General features: G+C 41.7%; 1 protein-coding gene across 1 annotated transcript; it reads right to left on the reverse strand.

The window, feature by feature from the left end:
* Window positions 1-9,937: 9,937 nt before the first annotated feature.
* On the reverse strand, window positions 9,938-16,944 carry LOC120063760 (GDP-fucose protein O-fucosyltransferase 2-like). The gene is made up of 9 exons (XM_039014053.1): window positions 16,757-16,944; window positions 16,019-16,269; window positions 15,504-15,648; window positions 15,066-15,176; window positions 14,730-14,796; window positions 13,657-13,782; window positions 13,249-13,429; window positions 12,239-12,362; window positions 9,938-10,247 (listed from the first exon to the last, which is right to left on the reverse strand). Exons 1-9 carry the CDS (start codon window positions 16,942-16,944, stop codon window positions 10,094-10,096), a joined length of 1,347 nt encoding a protein of 448 aa, XP_038869981.1. The 3' UTR covers window positions 9,938-10,093.
* Window positions 16,945-17,593: the final 649 nt, after the last annotated feature.

Consider the following 17,593-nt stretch of genomic DNA (forward strand, 5'->3'; position numbering starts at 1 on the left):
TGTCTTGTTTTGCACGCTTTGTACAAAATAATAAAAATGCAATACTACAGGATATTTCTTAACGTAGCTCTTTGTTAGCTAGCTATAACTGGCATGTTCACGTATCGCCAACCAGGATCAAACTGACCATCACCTAACCATTTGGGTGGTCTTAACCAATCATAGCACAGTATGATATGGCGGTAAAATGCATCCAATTATAATTCAGTATGTTTATGTAACGGATGTGAAATGGCTAGCTAGTTAGCGGGTACGCGCTAGTAGCGTTTCAATCAGTTACGTCACTTACTCTGAAACCTATTAGTAGTGTTGTCGGGGCGAGGGGACGGTTTAAAGTTATACTGTTACATTGATGCTGTTGACCCGGATAACTGGTTGCTGCGGAAAGGGACGGTCTAAAGTTATACTGTTACATTGGTGCTGTTGACCCGGATCACTGGTTGCTGCGGAAAAGGAGGAGGTTGAAAGGGGGGTGAGTGTAACGGATGTGAAATGGCTAGCTAGTTAGCGGGTACGCGCTAGTAGCGTTTCAATCAGTTACGTCACTTACTCTGAAACCTATTAGTAGTGTTGCCCCTTACTCTGCAAGGGCCGCGGCTTTTGTGGAGCGATGGGTAACGACGCTTCGTGGGTGACTGTTGTTGATGTGTGCAGAGGGTCCCTGGTTCGCGCCCGTGTCGGGGCGAGGGGACGGTTTAAAGTTATACTGTTACATTGATGCTGTTGACCCGGATCACTGGTTGCTGCGGAAAAGGAGGAGGTTGAAAGGGGGGTGAGTGTAACGGATGTGAAATGGCTAGCTAGTTAGCGGGTACGCGCTAGTAGCGTTTCAATCAGTTACGTCACTTACTCTGAAACCTATTAGTAGTGTTGCCCCTTGCTCTGCAAGGGCCGCGGCTTTTGTGGAGCGATGGGTAACGACGCTTCGTGGGTGTCAGTTGTTGATGTGTGCAGAGGGTCCCTGGTTCGCGCCCGTGTTGGGCGAGGGGACGGTCTAAAGTTATACTGTTACATTTACACATATGAATATTACATAGCCTACTTGTAAACACACCAACAAGACACGGACCATGTTTATGCCTAGCTCCAGTATATTTATTTGCTCATAATGGAGTCATGGGAAAATTTTGTATATTTAAGTAAGATTTTACAAGGTGACTTACACTAGTACCTGGTGCTGAGCTTGATGTCAATGCCACTGAAGATGTTGATGGGATCGGACTCTAAATAGAACACACAACGTTAGTCACATTAGCCTCTGTGGTAGTTAGTTAGCTAGCTAACATAACCCAATGAAGCTAATATTAGCATGTAAAGTTACAAATCACATTGCCAGATAGCAGCTGGCTAATTACATTGAAATGCTTTGGAATGTGTAGCCAGAGTATTATGAAAGTTAGCTAGCTCGATTTTTGTTCAGATAAACAAATATAGTTAGCTAGCTAGTTAGCTACGTTACCCCAGCTTGACCGATTTTCTGCTGCGCTGATGTTGGCAGATCGGATGCCTTCCTTTTTGAAGTGAAGGGGAAAATCGATGGAATAGCATCACTTTTCAACTTTCGATGACATGGCAACCCCATCAGTTGAGATTTCAGTTCCGTTTCGAAATCTAGCTACAGACATTTTGATATTTCTAACATCAATTGAATACACCTCCACATCCTGAAATCGCTATGAATTCAGGATATTGTGGTTTGTTTACAACCAGGAAATGTAGCTGGCCCGTTTCTACTGGTTAGATGCAGAATTCTCCTATTTGCATGTAGTGAGGAAATTCTACATTTTTATGACACATATGAGATGTTAATAACATATTAATGGACATATATAGTGAAATAGAGCAGCGGTGAAATATCCCTTTAACGGAAATTAACTCAACAGGGTCGAGTAACAACAACACCCTCTGATTAACACTTACAATTTATTCACCGCAGGTGGCATCAATTTCAATCCCACTGATTTTAACCCCACTAGAATCAACACTCAGATATAACACTCACAACACTTTTTACTTGCAATGTACACCTTTCCCTTTCAAGACGATTCAATACATATCTAGATACATGGGCTCTGATACGATATAGGAACAATACGTATTAGTTTGAAATTATTCGGTGCGATTCAGTTTGATTAGAGGAACAAATCAATGCAATTCGGTTCGATGCGATATGCAACTTGATGTACTAACATTTGTTGCATAAACACATACATTTTCCATTCTAAATAAGAATCTGCTGCTTTGGAGATCATGAGCTGGGCCTCTCTGAGCAGGAGCTGACTGTGTGTGTGTGCGTGCGTGCATGCGTGTGTGTGATGTGTGTAAATTATGTATATGGTGCATATAGGCACCTGAGCTGAGCCATAAGGGAAGATGGGCATCTACCACCCCACTATCAGTTAGCCTTGAGCTAGCCTCGAACTAGGCCCATATACCAGCTAACTTCTTGGGCTACAATACCTCCTTTGCCAATTGGCCTGGACCCTTTATTGTCGATACGGAGCCCCGCCGATCCATCACGACTGGTCTGCCGAGTAATCGTCCGATGTGGTTTCAACAGGCTTTTCCGTTGCAATGTTGCCGAAGACCCATCCGCTAGACCCGGCCCACTAGTTTTCTGAACGCCGTTGTCTCCCTCTCGCCTTGCGTAGTAGCGACTAACGAACTGCTCCCGGACTCACCTATTGCTGCTCATTGGACCCTATGATCACTCGGCTACACAGATGATGCCTGCTGGACTATTCACTAACGCGGTACCTCTTTTTGTTTATCTGTCGGCCCCAACCTCGAACTCAGGTCCTGTGCATACCTGACTGACCATCTCTGCCCATTCATCGCCATTTACCCGTTGTTGTCTAAGCTCTCCCGATTAACACCCGTGATTGCTTTATGCCTCTCTCTATTGTCAATATGCCATCTCGTTTAGTACTTATTGTTTTATTTCACTGTAGAGCCCACAGTCCCGCTCAACATGCCTTTGATAGCTCTTTTGTCCCACCCCCCACACATGCGGAGACCTCACCTGGCTTAACTGGTGCCTCCAGAGATGCAATCTCTCTCTCATCGTCACTCAATGCCTAGGTTTACCTCCACTGTACACACATCCTACCACACCCTTGTCTGTACATTAGGCCTTGAATCTATTGTACCACGCCCAGAAATCTGCTCCTTTTATTCTCTGTTCCCAGCGCACTAGACGACCAGGTCTTACAGCCTTTAGCCGTACCCTCATCCTACTCCTCCTCTGGTGATGTAGAGGTTAACCGAGGCCCTATAGCCCCCAGTACCACACCTATTCCCCAGGTGCTCTCATTTGTTGACTTCTGTAACCGTAAAAGCCTTGGTTTCATGCATGTTAACATCAGCAGCCTCCTCCCTAAGTTTGTTTTATTCACTGCTTTAGCACACTCTGCCAACCCTGATGTACTAGCCGTGTCTGAATCCTGGCTTAGGAAGGCCACCAAAAATTCTGACATTTCCATCCCCAACTACAACATTTTCCATCAAGATAGAACTGCCAAAGGGGGCGGAGTTGCAATCTACTGCAGAGAGAGCCTGCAGAGTTCTGTCAAACTATCCAGGTCTGTGCCCAAACAGTTCTAGCTTCTACTTTTAAAAATCCACCTTTCCAGAAATAAGTCTCTCACTGTTGCCGCTTGTTATAGACACCCCTCAGCCCCCAGCTGTGCCCTGGACACCATATAAATGATTGCCCCCCTTTTATCTTCAGAGTTCGTACTGTTAGGTGACCTAAACTGGGATATGCTTAACACCCCGGCCGTCCTACAATCTAAACTAGATGTCACACAAATTATCAAGGAACCTACCAGGTACAACCCTAAATCCAGAAACACAGGCACCCTCATAGATATCATCCTGACCAACTTGCCCTCTAAATACACCTCTGCTTTCTTCAACCAGGATCGCAGCGATCACTGCCTCATTGCCTGCATCTGTAATGGGTACGTGGTCAAACGACCACCCCTCATCACTGTCAAACGTTCCCTAAAACACTTCAGTGAGCAGACCTTTCTAATCGACCTGGCCCGGGTATCCCGGAAGGATTTTGACCTCATCCTGTCAGTAGAGGATGCCTGGTTCTGCTTTAAAAGTGCTTTCCTTACCATCTTAAATAAGCATGCCCCATTCAAAAAATGTAGAACTAAGAACAGATATAGCCCTTGGTTCATTCCAGACTAGACTGCCCTTGACGAGCACAAAAACATCCTGTGGCGTACTGCATTAGCATGAAATAGCCTTTTCAGGAAATGCAACTTTTCAGCGAAGTTAGGAACCAATATACACAGTTAATTAGGAACGCAAAGGCTAGCTTTTTCAAACAGAAATTAGCATCCTGTAGCACAAATTCCAAAAAGTTTTGGGACACTGTAAAGCCCATGGAGAATAAAAGCACCTCCTCCCAGCTGCACACTGCACTGAGGCTAGGAAACACTGTCACCACCGATAAATGTACGATAATTGAGAATTTCAGTAAGCATTTTTCTACGGCTGGCCATGCTTTCCACCTGGCTACCCCTAACCCGGCAACAGCTCTGCTCCCCCTGCAGCAAAGCCACCAGCAGAGCCACCTATGATTCCCCACATGTCAGCTTCTTGTCATTGTGGTTAGCTTCTGGCCATCCAGAATCACAACAACACACGGACTTCTGACCCATTGAAGTGTGCGCATCAATTTTGTGAGGTTGTCAGCTAACTCGTCTATAGAGACAAAATCAAACAGAATCACTTTAGCAACATTCAAAAGATGAAACCATGACACTGAACAGACTGAGCCAACGATAAAACAACAGTCAGCCAGGGTAGCAGGGTAACATTAGGCTACCCCCCACCCCAAATAACCAATTCATCATCAAGCTATGATGATTTGAATCAGCTGTGCAGTGCTAGGGCAAAAACCAACACCTGCACCCAGGTGGGCCCCAGGACTGAGTTTGGGAAATCCTGCCCTATATAGTGCACTACTTTTGACCAGAGCCCTATAAAAGTAGTGCACTATAAAGGTAATAGGGTACCATTTGGGTCACACACACAGGCTACACTGTGGTGGTGCTGAAATAAGGATGAAGCTTCAGTCTGCATGCCTCAATCCCTGAGTACACCTCTCAACACTCCTGATTGGTATTCAGCCGGCATAGTGATAGGAGACTGATGAGGAGACACTGCTGCCCCCTGGCTTTAAACAATAGAGCTAAAAGGGTGGAGAATTGGGATGCAGCCCATGCCTTTCAGACTATAGGATCTAAATGGTTGCCCCGTGAGAACCTACACAGAAAAATGCTGGGTTAAAAACAACCCAGCGCTGGTAGGTGGTGGGCCGAAGCTGAAAAACGTGAAGTTGATCGATCCCCAACTGTATATGACAGTTAAACATTCTTACACACACACACACAACATCTGCTAATTTGCAACTGCTATGTCCTTTAATTAACTCTAACCCACATGTTCATGTTGGGTGCATTTGCAAGACTCAAACGGTACTGAACTGTCTCCTTTGGTTTCCCAGCTGTCAGACTTGGTGCTTCCGGTGCAGACCTATGAAACAAAAATACATGCACAATGTAAACCACAGGCTTGTTCATAAACATAGATTAGTAACAAGTCATTGCCCAAAGGAGATTTAGGGCCAGTTTCCCTGACCCCGATTAAGGTAGTGTTTTATTGTGAAGACCCTTCAAAAAAACTAAAGATATTCACAAGGTGAACCACAGGCCCGTTTAAAATGGTAAGATGACTGCATTGTGCATACGTGTACTGATTCACAACGAAACTAGCCAAACCACTCCAATAACACTTGTACATACACACACACAAATGCATAAACATATAGCGGGAACATAGTACAGGTAATCCTAACAGACAATGCTCTCCATCAGGAAATAAATACAAATGAAAATCCACACAGCAAATTTAAGATCAGATTTTTAACACCCAGTGTTAAATTTAACACTTTCTTTGAAATTATGTGACCCACCGAAATAGTGCTAAACACTAAACACTGTGGGAAATACCCACTCATGACTATGCTTGTTAGTCACAGAGACATAGTTGTTGCATTCAATAACTTCTAGGATTGAATCCTTCACCAAGTGACACTGCCTAAGGGAACATGTTTAAAATAAAAGTACAACAATTCCAGATTTTAAAAACCCTGAAAACCTCATATGATGAATTGCAACACTCCTCGCTCATAGCTGAACAACTAAAGTGGCTATTTTAAAGTCTTGGTTATGATTATAGCCTACTGTTATGGCTTAGTCAACTTTCAATTGTACTCACACTCAACTGTTTTGATCAACTGATAAGATACATTCTGATGTTTTGCCTCTTGAAATGAACCAATACACGTCCTGATCCACCTCGTCATTGAACATATTTGCTTGTGGCATGTCACAATTATGCCAGTTATTCAACGTTGATTGTTTTGTTAGATTTGAAAAAATAACTATTTTGGAGATGATTTTTTTCAAATAACCTAAAGTGAGTGAGAAAAAGGCCATTTTTGAACATGGGGTGAGACATTGTTACTAATTTCTAAATTAAGCCAGTTTGTTATTTAGAATGATATATTTCTGTTTTTAGAGGGAGAGAAACCAAAAGCCTACTGTCGCCTCATGGGTCTCCAGTTCGCAGCCAGCACGGGTATCAAACCAGCATCTGTAGCAACACAGTTTGCACTGCGATGCAGTGTCTTAGACCGCTGAGCCACTCGGGAGAACAACATCACCGGTCAGGAGTAGGCTACAGTACTACAGTAAGAGGAAAATAATCTTAACATTTCCACACCTTAATTGTAGTCTAAGTTTGCAGGACAGAAGAATAGCAATTCTTACACTATTGTTCTAAATTCAATCACCTTCTTCATCCTTATCATTCAGTTTATTGAAATTACATTTTGAAGTCGTGCACAATTATCAGTTTCTATTTGGTTTATGTCGCCCATTCATTGTCAGTTAGAGACACAGTAGTGCCTTGGGACCCAAAAGCATAATCAGTGCTCTAACTTCCCCTTGTGCTGGTCTGGAGCAATTAAGTAGTGATGCAGGGTACCGGACTAAACAACAAATGACCTCTTAAATCCCGCAGCATAATCTCAAAACTTTTAGTTGAGCAACCACTGTACCTTGTCACAACACAACTGATTGGCTCAAACGCATTAAGGAAAGAAATTCCACACATTTTAAAAAGACACACCTGTTAATTGAAATACATTCCAGGTGACTACTTCATGAAGCTGGTTGAGAAGGCAAAGCGTGGCTACTTTGAAGAATATAAAATATATTTAGATTTGTTTAACACTTTTTTGGTTACTACATGATTCCATATGTGGTATTTCATGGTTTCGATGTCTCCACTATTATTCTACACGGTAGAACATAATAAAAATAAAGAAATGAGTAGGTGTGTCCAAACTTTTGACTGGTACTGTATATATATATTTACTCTCTATATATTTTGCAGTTAACCTTAGAACATATTGGCAGGTGATAGTGACTGCTTTGTGTCGTCTCAGTCCTTTTGTTGTAAGAAAAATGTATGTAATCATCGAAAATATGGTATGTGCTCTGATTGATACTCGTGAAAATAATTTAGAATGAAATAATTTCCAAAATGACAGTCATACAAGTGGAAAGATTAAAATAAAAGTCCCAAAATTATCATACATCATTTTTATCTGTAGAAAGAAACTTACTGTAACTGTAATCATTGAAAATAAGTTATGTTTATATCTGATCATATAAAATATAGATCATATTCTGGGCTTCACCATAATTACCTGGTCAATCAATGTTCACTATATGGCTTTGAACTTACCTTTAACAGGTCATGCGGGAAAACATGGATCAACAACATACTATATTTAACCACATATCTTTTTTCTCTGTTCGAAGACTGACATGTCAACCAAGCAACACAGTTTCTATCATAGGCTATTCACAAAGGAAAACAAAACAAAAACCGGTTCCTCAAGTTCACAAACTATCGTACAGCATAATGCAACATAAGGTAGATTCACAACCGAATACAGTATGAATTGGTCATAGAAGACACTGCCCTTTCAATGCATGTTACATGACCAACAAATAATTCCCTTATACAAATCGCACAGCAATTGAAATACCATTGATTGCAGCCAGATTTGATTTGATCATTCTCACACATAACACTAAAAAAGGCAGATATAATACCTAGAAAGTGATTAGAAAGGTGCAATGAGTGTAAACAGGTCAAATTAAAGTGGTGCTTTTTAAATCATCTGACTGCCCAGTCTTTGACCATTTTAGCATCACATTCAGTCACAGTGGTCAATGGACCCCAGTTTGCACAATTCTCAAAACAATACAAACATAACACAAAAAAAACTTTAATAAAAAGTAAAACATTTACACATATATAAACACACACACTACCGTTCAAAAGTTTGGGGTCACTTAGAAATGTCCTTGTTTTTGAAAGAAAAGCACATTTTTTGTCCATTAAAATAACATCAAATTGATCAGGAATACAGTATAGACATTGTTAATGTTGTAAATGACGATTGTAGCTGGAAACGGGAGATTTTTTATGGAATATTTAAATTCAGCAAAAAAGAAACGTCCCTTTTTCAGGACCCTGTCTTTCAAAGACAATTCGTAAAAATCCAAATTACTTTACAGATCCTCATTTTAAAGGGTTTAAACACGGTCCCGCATGCTTGTTCAATGAACCATAAACAATTAATGAACATGCACCTGTGAAACGGTCGTTAAGACACTAACAGCTTACAGACGGTAGGTAATTAAGGTCACAGTTATGAAAACTTAGGACACTAAAAAGGAGGCCATTCTAATGAGGAGGCATGAGGAATGCAGATGTGGCAAGGGCAATAAATTGCATTGTCCGTACTGTGAGACGCCTAAGACAGCGCTACAGGGAGACAGCTGATCGTCCTCGCAGTGGCAGACCAAGTGTAACAACACCTGCACAGGTTCGGTACATCCGAACATCACACCTGCGGGACAGGTACAGGATGGCAACAACAACTGCCCGAGTTACACCAGGAACGCACAATCCCTTCATCAGTGCTCATACTGTCCACAATAGGCTGAGAGAAGCTGGACTGAGGGCTTGTAGGCCTGTTGTAAGGCAGGTCCTCACCAAACATCACCGGCAACAACGTCGCCTATGGGCACAAACCCACCGTTGCTGGACCAGACAGGACTGGCAAAAAGTGCTCTTCACTGACGAGTCGCGGTTTTGTCTCACCAGGGGTGATGGTCAGATTCACATTTATCGTCAAAGAAATGAGCGTTACACCGAGGCTGGAGCGGGATCGATTTGGAGGTGGAGAGTCCATCATGGTCTGAGGCAGTGTGTCACAGCATCATCGGACTGAGCTTGTTGTCATTGCAGGCAATCTTGTCCTCTTGCTCAGTTGTGCACCGGGGCCTCCCACTCCTCTTTCTATTCTGGTTAGAGCCAGTTTGCGCTGTTCTGTGAAGGGAGTAGGACACATCATTGTATGAGATCTTCAGAACAAGAATAGGCTGACGAGTTTCAGAAGAAAGTTATTTGTTTCTGGCCATTTTGAGCCTGTAATCGAACCCACAAATGCTGATGCTCCAGACACTCAACTAGTCTAAAGAAGGCCAGTTTTATTGCTTCTTTAATCAGGACAACAGTTTTCAGCTGTGCTAACATACTTGCAAAAGGGTTTTCTAATGATCAATTAGCCTTTTAAAATGATAAACTTGGATTAGCTAACAGAACGTGCCATTGTAACACAGGAGTGATGGTTGCTGATAATGGGCCTCTGTACGCCTATGTAGATATTCCATAAAAAAATCTGCCGTTTCCAGCTACAATAGTCATTTACAACATTAACAATATCTACACTGTAATTCTGATCAATTCGATGTCATTTTAATGGACTTTTTAAAATTTTCTTTCAAAAACAAGGACATTTCTAAGTGACCCCAAACTTTTTAACGATAGCGTATATATATAAAAAAATGAAAAATGAAAAAGATCCACTTCAACACTGCTTTTGGCATGTTTTTAAAAGAGGTGTTGAGTGGGGTTTTGCATTGATGAGTCAGTAGACTATTTTCCAGTGTGTGGGCTGTTCACACTCTTTCTCACTGTCCCCACAGAAGCGGTTGTAGGTGGTTTTGGGTTCGAATCCCAATATCTCTCTCTCCTCGTGGATACGGAAGGAGAAGGTCGACACGGAGGTTCCGATAAAATACCTGGGAAATGGAAGGGAGATAGAGGGAATTCAATTCAGTACAACTTTATTAATCCATCCAAGAGCAACTAAGAAAGAAAGACAAGTCACTTTTACAAGTATCAAACCAACAAGAAATATTCAACATAACAATACAACAATAGGCTTCACCTTCCCAAATACAATACATCATCCCATACATCGTAGATCTTATTTAGTGTTTACTTCACCCCTATTCTAGTATTTGTTGTATTTGCCCAACACCCCTTATTTTCTCATTAGTGGTACCTACAAGTCACTCCACTTCTATCAGCCAATCACAGTCTGCCATTCCCCATGCACCTCAACTGATTGCAGTTACATGCACACAATTATTGTGGATAGTCAGATTAATATAATAGTTTGATTAAAACGTTTACATGCCTTGCAAGAAGAACGATTTCCCTAATAATCCTGTTTACATGGAAACATCTGAAATCAGACTACCTGATGGCACTCTGATAACTGCAGAAAATTAGCAATCAAAATAAACGTGTTTACATGTCCTAATAATCCTAAAGATTTCTCAGAAAACCAGGTGTTTCTAATCGGCGTATGCTTACTTCGATTTTGACCGTACACCGATTAAGATAAGCAGAGTAACGTGTTTACATGACTATTGCATAATCTGCCGAATTATTACTGTGCATGTGTGTTACAGGGTTTGGTTTTTCCAGTTATGTTTTGAGGTTGGACGTATAGCACATTAGCACGTAGAGCGCACCGATTGGTGTCACTTCGATAGTCAGTGTGTGTTACAACTGTGCTGGTTGCCATCTCATTGGTGGGAAGGTGTTTCACCTGTGCTGGCCCAGGTACTATTTAAGAGTGGCTGGCCCAGTGCTCCAGTTGTCTTGAGCGATGTAGCGGGTCAACACCTTTAGTTGTCGATCGCTATTTTAAATTCTAGACAAACAATCCTTTTATCTGATCTTCCCTGTTTTCATTTTGCTCAACTTTTTGGTTTGCTTTCTAACTTTAAGTTTGGTGTGGGTTTTTCTTTTGTTTGCCTCTTCTTGGGCAAATTTAGTGGGTTTATTTTAGGTTCCAGTTGTTGTTGCTAGTCAACTTTCAGTGGACACCCCCATGATTGTCTTTTAGAACCTGTGCTAAAACCCCGCCTGTTTCGTTTTGGTTGTTGTCAGTGACACTTTGTTAGTTCCCCCTTCTGTTTGAGCGACATATTTGGTTTTCTTGCTGGGGAACATAACAGTATGTAAACGTACTCTCTGAACCCCGCTCCTGTCTTTGGAGTGAGATTGTGGTCAGAAGAGGATGGACTAGTTGGACTGTTCCTCACCAATCTGTATTTGACCTGTGTTTTAGTGTGTGCATCTAATAGTAAGTACTGTCTGACATGTCATTACTTTAGTTGAGTGTTGCTAGTTCATATATACCATACCTATGTGGTATTTTTCTTTCATGTGTGTAATGCTACTGCTAGCCAGCTAAGCCAAGATGTTAGCTAGTAATGCTAGCTCGTTAGACCTGGTGTAGCTCACGTATCATTTCAGGGGTAATATTATCAGTTTCATATAGACTGTTTATGCATAGCCTTGTTTATGGACATTTAGAACATTTATGTAGCCTCATGCTACTGTACACTGTATTTAGCCTTATGTATGCATGTAGCCTAATTTAGCCTGTGACTTCCAAGTGGTGCAGTTACTATTCCACGATGGTCTTGTGCACAGAGCCTGGATTCATTACGGTCACGTTTCTGTTATGTGTTTACCAGTAATTTGGCCTTTATTCTGTTAGTGTTTTTGGTTTTACGACTTATGTTATATCATGCCGTAGCAGTATACTCTTAAGGACTAACATGTGCACTTCAACAAAAGAGAAGCACAAGAATGTCTGCATCATTTGTACTCATCACAGCTCCCTCCCTACAGTATGCACACATTGTGCAACACTTTCATCTGAATGGTGGAATATATACTGTAAGCACGCAGTGTGAGCTGGGAGCTGTACCTGGCATGTGCGCAGATCCATTGGTCGATGATAGCCACACCCCCGTCTTTGAGTAGTTCCAGGTCGTCCCAGGTGGGCTCAAAGCGTGTCATCTCTGGTAACATCCTCTTCAGCTCCGCCAGCTCTGCACAGGACAGACATATGCCTCATTAGGAACACACTGGTCCTATTATCTAGGTCTAGGACAGACTATGTCGAGTAGGGTACAGACAGCATAAACCTGCCAAGCCTTGATGTAGGTATTCTCTCTACTGGGTAATAGGGTTGGGGTCAATTCCATTTAAGAGTCTAAGCCCTGTCTAAGTCGGGGGAGGGGTTCTACTGAGCTATATGGAATTGTTTTATGAAGGTCATACCAAGGATCATTTTGCTATTTGATTTAGAATTTTAAGAACCCTTGAATAATTAAAATATAAACAATTATTTGATCAAATTATTTTTGGCCTCACTGCTATTAGCCAATACAAACACATTGAATAACAGATTCACTACATGGAACAACAGATAGTGTCTGTCCTATATATGTGAGATATAAGAAAGATCAGGAAACATTTGTTATGCATTTAACCCTTTATTTTATTTAACCCCTTATTTTTGGCACTAATGAGTCTTGAGGCCTGTGGGCATCCTCGAGCAAAACATGTTTGTGAGTGTCTCCTTTCTACAGAGGGTCATAATAGTTTGTAGGCTAAACCGTTTGGACGCTACAGACGATTTTGTGAGAAGACCGACTTTCGGGGATGTCTCATGGTCTGACAAACATCGCTCTAGCCCTGACATCTTTCACTGCAGATGCGGGAGTACGACAAGCAGATTTTCATGGGGATTATTTTATTTTGCTAATTAGATTTCCACAGGGGGCGCAGACATCGACTGTGGGCATTCCAATTCCTAACAGCATTATTAGTATGTTATTTTCTTTGGGCTGCAAATATGAATCGCTTTATTGTCAACTCCTTCATCTAAATTCAACATCAATCTATCTCAATTGCACCAAAGTAAAACAGTACCTTCATCATCTGCATCTGTGGCCACAAAGACTCTGTCTAGTTTGGTTTTCTTCATGAGGCTCATGATCTTCTTCACAGCTCCTTTGAGGCTGGGCACATCCTCTCTGTGACCCCAGATAAAGTCCTTCCTTCTCAGGTGGACACCCAGGTACGGCCCCCCTCTGGCAGAACCCAGCTTATTCTGAGTTTACACACAGAAATGAATAACACCTCAAACCACACATGCCCAATCCAAATTAACCACCAACAGCAAATCATAACTATCCATACCTTAACATGTCCCCCCCATTAATTGTAAAGGTACAGTAGACCTACATGCTGCTAGTGCAGGAAGTAATCAATGTGGATGGATAAATAAATATAATCTAAATGTGCAAGAATTGGATGTACGTGAAGAGGTCTGAAAACCTTAATGAGAGTCCAGTCCTCGTTGTATACGGTCTGGTCCTGCTCGTCTGTGGAGTTCAGGTACTTTGCTCGGAACTCATCCCCTAGGAGACGCAGGTGTTTGGCGAAGACCATGCTGCGGCGAGTCTAGAGAGGAGAAGGCACGAAAAGACAATGAACAAAATTGGGGAGTGTTAAAGCAAACAGGTAAGGACAATTCATTAAATTAGTGGTAATAAGGTAAAATTGTGATGACAGAACAATTAAATAGCAAAAGGTTGAGGCATTGAAATGCCCAATTTAGTTAATCATCTTGTTACTACAGTATCTTATCTACACTGAACAAAAATATAAACGCAACATGTAAAATGTTGGTCCCATGTTTGAGCTGGATAGGTAAGCATAAAAGATCCCAGAAATGTTCCATACGCACAAAAAGCTTACTTCTCTCAAATGTTGTGAACAAATGTGTTTACATCTGTTAGTGAGCATTTCTCCTTTGCCAAGATAATCCATTCACCTAGCAGGTGTGGCATATCAAGAAGCTGATTAAACATCATGATCATTACAGGTGCAGCATGGTAATGCACAGCCCCATGTCACAAGGGTCTGTACACAATTCCTGGAAGCTGAAAATGTTCCAGTTCTTCCATGGCCTGTATACTCACCAGACATGTCACCCATTGAGCATGTTTGGTTTTCTTTGGATCGACGTATACGACAGCGTGTTGTAGTTCCCACTAATATCCAGCAACTTCGCACAGCCATTGAAGAGGAGTGGGACAACATTGTCACACTGCATGAGGCAAATAATGGGCACACCAGATACTGACTGGTTTTCTGATCTACGCTCCTACCTTTAAAAAAAAAAAGTATCTAGAACCAACAGATGCATATCTGTATTCCCAGTCATGTGAAATCCATAGATTAGGGCCTAATGAATTTATTTCAATTCACTGATTTCTTTATATGAACTGTAACTCACTAAAATCTTTAAAATTGTTGCATTTATATATTTGTTCGGTGTATGATTGTAGGCTATCAACCATTACCAAACTTAAGCTACATTCTTTACAACATAACATCAGACTAACATTCCAGTAGTCCTTTCCAGCGTAGTGATCATGGAGGACAGTCTCTGCTCTATCCAACATCACTGACCTGCAGGGATATGAAAGGAAATACCAGTGAACATGTGCACATCTCATACAGTACATTCAGAATCCAATAAAGACTGCATCTAAGTCTAGAATGTTTTTTTTGTTTTAGTTTAAAATTGGAATTCCACAGCACATGTCATATGGTTATATTATTAGTATTTGATTTGCCTAAGACAAGAAGATTTGGCCTAAATCAAGCATTCATAAGGGCTGGTTCCATATTAAATTATTTTATCTACCATGGCCAAACACAGACTTCTATTGACTCACGTTGATGTGATGTTGTTCTGCAGGAGTGGTGCCAGCATGGAGGCTTGGCCCTGAGCTGAAAGACAAGTGACGTTCACACACCTGGTTTCCTCATAGCCCCAGAACCAACCTCTATACAGAGGGAGAGAGAAAGAGAGGACAGGTTGTAAGGCCTCCATTAAAACACAGGGATATTTCTATGACTGCAACTACCCCATACTCACTACCCCACTATACTACTATTACTACTACTAACACATTTGCTTCCACTCCCATAACAAAACCTTTAGTAGCTGAAGCAAGTATTTACCTTTTCTAGTTCAACTTCGCGAGACATAGAGATAGGTAAGCACAGATGACAGACTGTTAGTTTCCTCGTGCCATAGTCCTTTGTGTCTTTGGAATGCATTGTGCTTTATCTATTGTGTTGCTATCCATCTCTGAACCTGGTTACTGTACCTGTAATAGCCCTGTTTGTCTTTGGAGTACATTAACCGCTCAACGCAGGGTCTCTCATCCACTTTCTCCTCCCATTTTCCATCCGTCCACCCTTCAGCGTAGTTCTGTAGCACCAGCACCTGCTCAATAAACGGACCTCCAGACTCTGGAGCCAAAAACATGGAAATATAAAATGTTACTTTAAGCCTGCAGGTACAATGTTTTATAACTTGTTATAAGTTTGTATGAGCCTTTATAACCAGGAATCATAATGCATTCTCATACCCATGGAACAATCATTAACAGAAGAAAATGGAAAGGAGCCAGGCATCAGGGGAAGTCAACCAACCACAGCAACATGTAAATGTACTCAAACGTCTGAGGGGTGGTTCACACTGTAGTGTTGACCAGGGTGTTACTGTGCTGCCTCTGATATTTGCCTTCCACAATATCCTTACCAGCACGATCCCAGTAACTATGGTGGATGTATAACCAGGCCAGCACAGTACAGCTCACTTCAGCTCAGCTGCACTCACCGGCTATAAACTCCTCGTATTCTATGACTGGCACGTTGCCCTGAAGACTGGTGAGGCTGAAGAACTCTCCCCAGGGGATTCTTGTCTGGTGGATGTCTGGGCTCTGCCAGTGGTAGAGACGCCCCCAAGGGGGCAGCACCAGCACCCAGTCACCGTGTTTCCTCAGGGTCTTCACCAGGGACGCCATGCGGATGTAGACATCCCGACGCAGGTTGAAGCCCTCTGGTGGGTTGACATCGTAGAGAAGATACCTGGCAGTATAAAGTTATAGAGATAGAATATTATAGTATAATACTGTTGTGTTATATTGATGTGCCCGGCAGCCTGATAAACATGAGTTCTGTCAGAGCTAGAGCTACAGCTCCCAGGTACCCAGGGAGGCGCTTCACTCAGAGGCGATGAGGCAGACAACTGTAGCCTGCATTTTGAGCGTTTTAGTGTCATGCTTGCTCTGTAGGTTTAACTTAGCTACCACACTAAGTTACTTGGTGATAAAGACTTTATTCATTCGGTTTAAAATGTATTCTGGTTATAGAATATGAGTCCCACGTCGTGAGTTTTTTTTTTTTTTTTTTTTACAGATATGACTGGCACCACTGTAGAAAACTGAACTAATCTAGTCAAATGTTACCGAACTGAATAGATTAAAGCTAAATGCCTCCCTGATGCAATAGAGGCTAAAGAACAGAGCAGGCTAAATCTGTGTTTACTATTGAGTACGCTGCCGACGCTCTTTACCGTAAATCCCGTGCTGCTGCAGTGGTCGGTGAAAATACTGTATTTCCTGCACGGAAAGCATCTTCAATTTGACCCTCAGCGTCTACAGCTCTCAACCCGAGAACAACCAAACACATTTTGACTACAAATTTAACAGAAAAAATCCACAACACGGGCGAATGAAATCCACTGCAGCTGTAGTCAGCCATTTTTTCGTTGAGTCACGCACTTCCGGGAGGGTGAAGCGTCTGTGGTTGCATAGCAACTGCATTTTGTAACAATTTGATACGGTATAGGTAACGTTACAGTATCACCTGTTGGAGGAGCGGCATGTGTCAAGGGGGTAGATTTTTAGCAACGCTTTTTTAGTTTCTTGTTTTTAGGCTGCTCAGTTATTCTTCCTCGTTCTCTTTCAATAAGTTGACATTAGTGCACATACAGTCAGAATGGAATACAATTTAGTTAGAACTTCCCATTCCAGAATACAGCCTAATTCCAGAAACATTCCATTTCACTATATTGACATTTTGGTAGAATATGGCATAGCTCGAATATAATAGAATAGGATCGAAAATAATAGAATAGAAAATATTCTACACATTTAACTTTCAGCTAGAGTAGCATATATCCTGTATCACATATTTTGGAACAGAGAAAATAATATATTAGAATAAGAATAGAATAGAATAGTTGTGTCATAACATAATTTGAGTTTGCTTATTGCAATTCCACCACTTGTCAATAGAGGACGCAATACCAACAAAAAAACTGCAACTGCAGGTCACAATTCGGGCGTTCCTGCATGTCAAAATCAAATAAAACTTTATTTGTCACATGCTCCGAATACCGTGAAATGCT

This window comes from Salvelinus namaycush, chromosome 19, assembly GCF_016432855.1.
Source record: "Salvelinus namaycush isolate Seneca chromosome 19, SaNama_1.0, whole genome shotgun sequence".
Classification (NCBI taxonomy): Eukaryota; Metazoa; Chordata; class Actinopteri; order Salmoniformes; family Salmonidae; genus Salvelinus; species Salvelinus namaycush.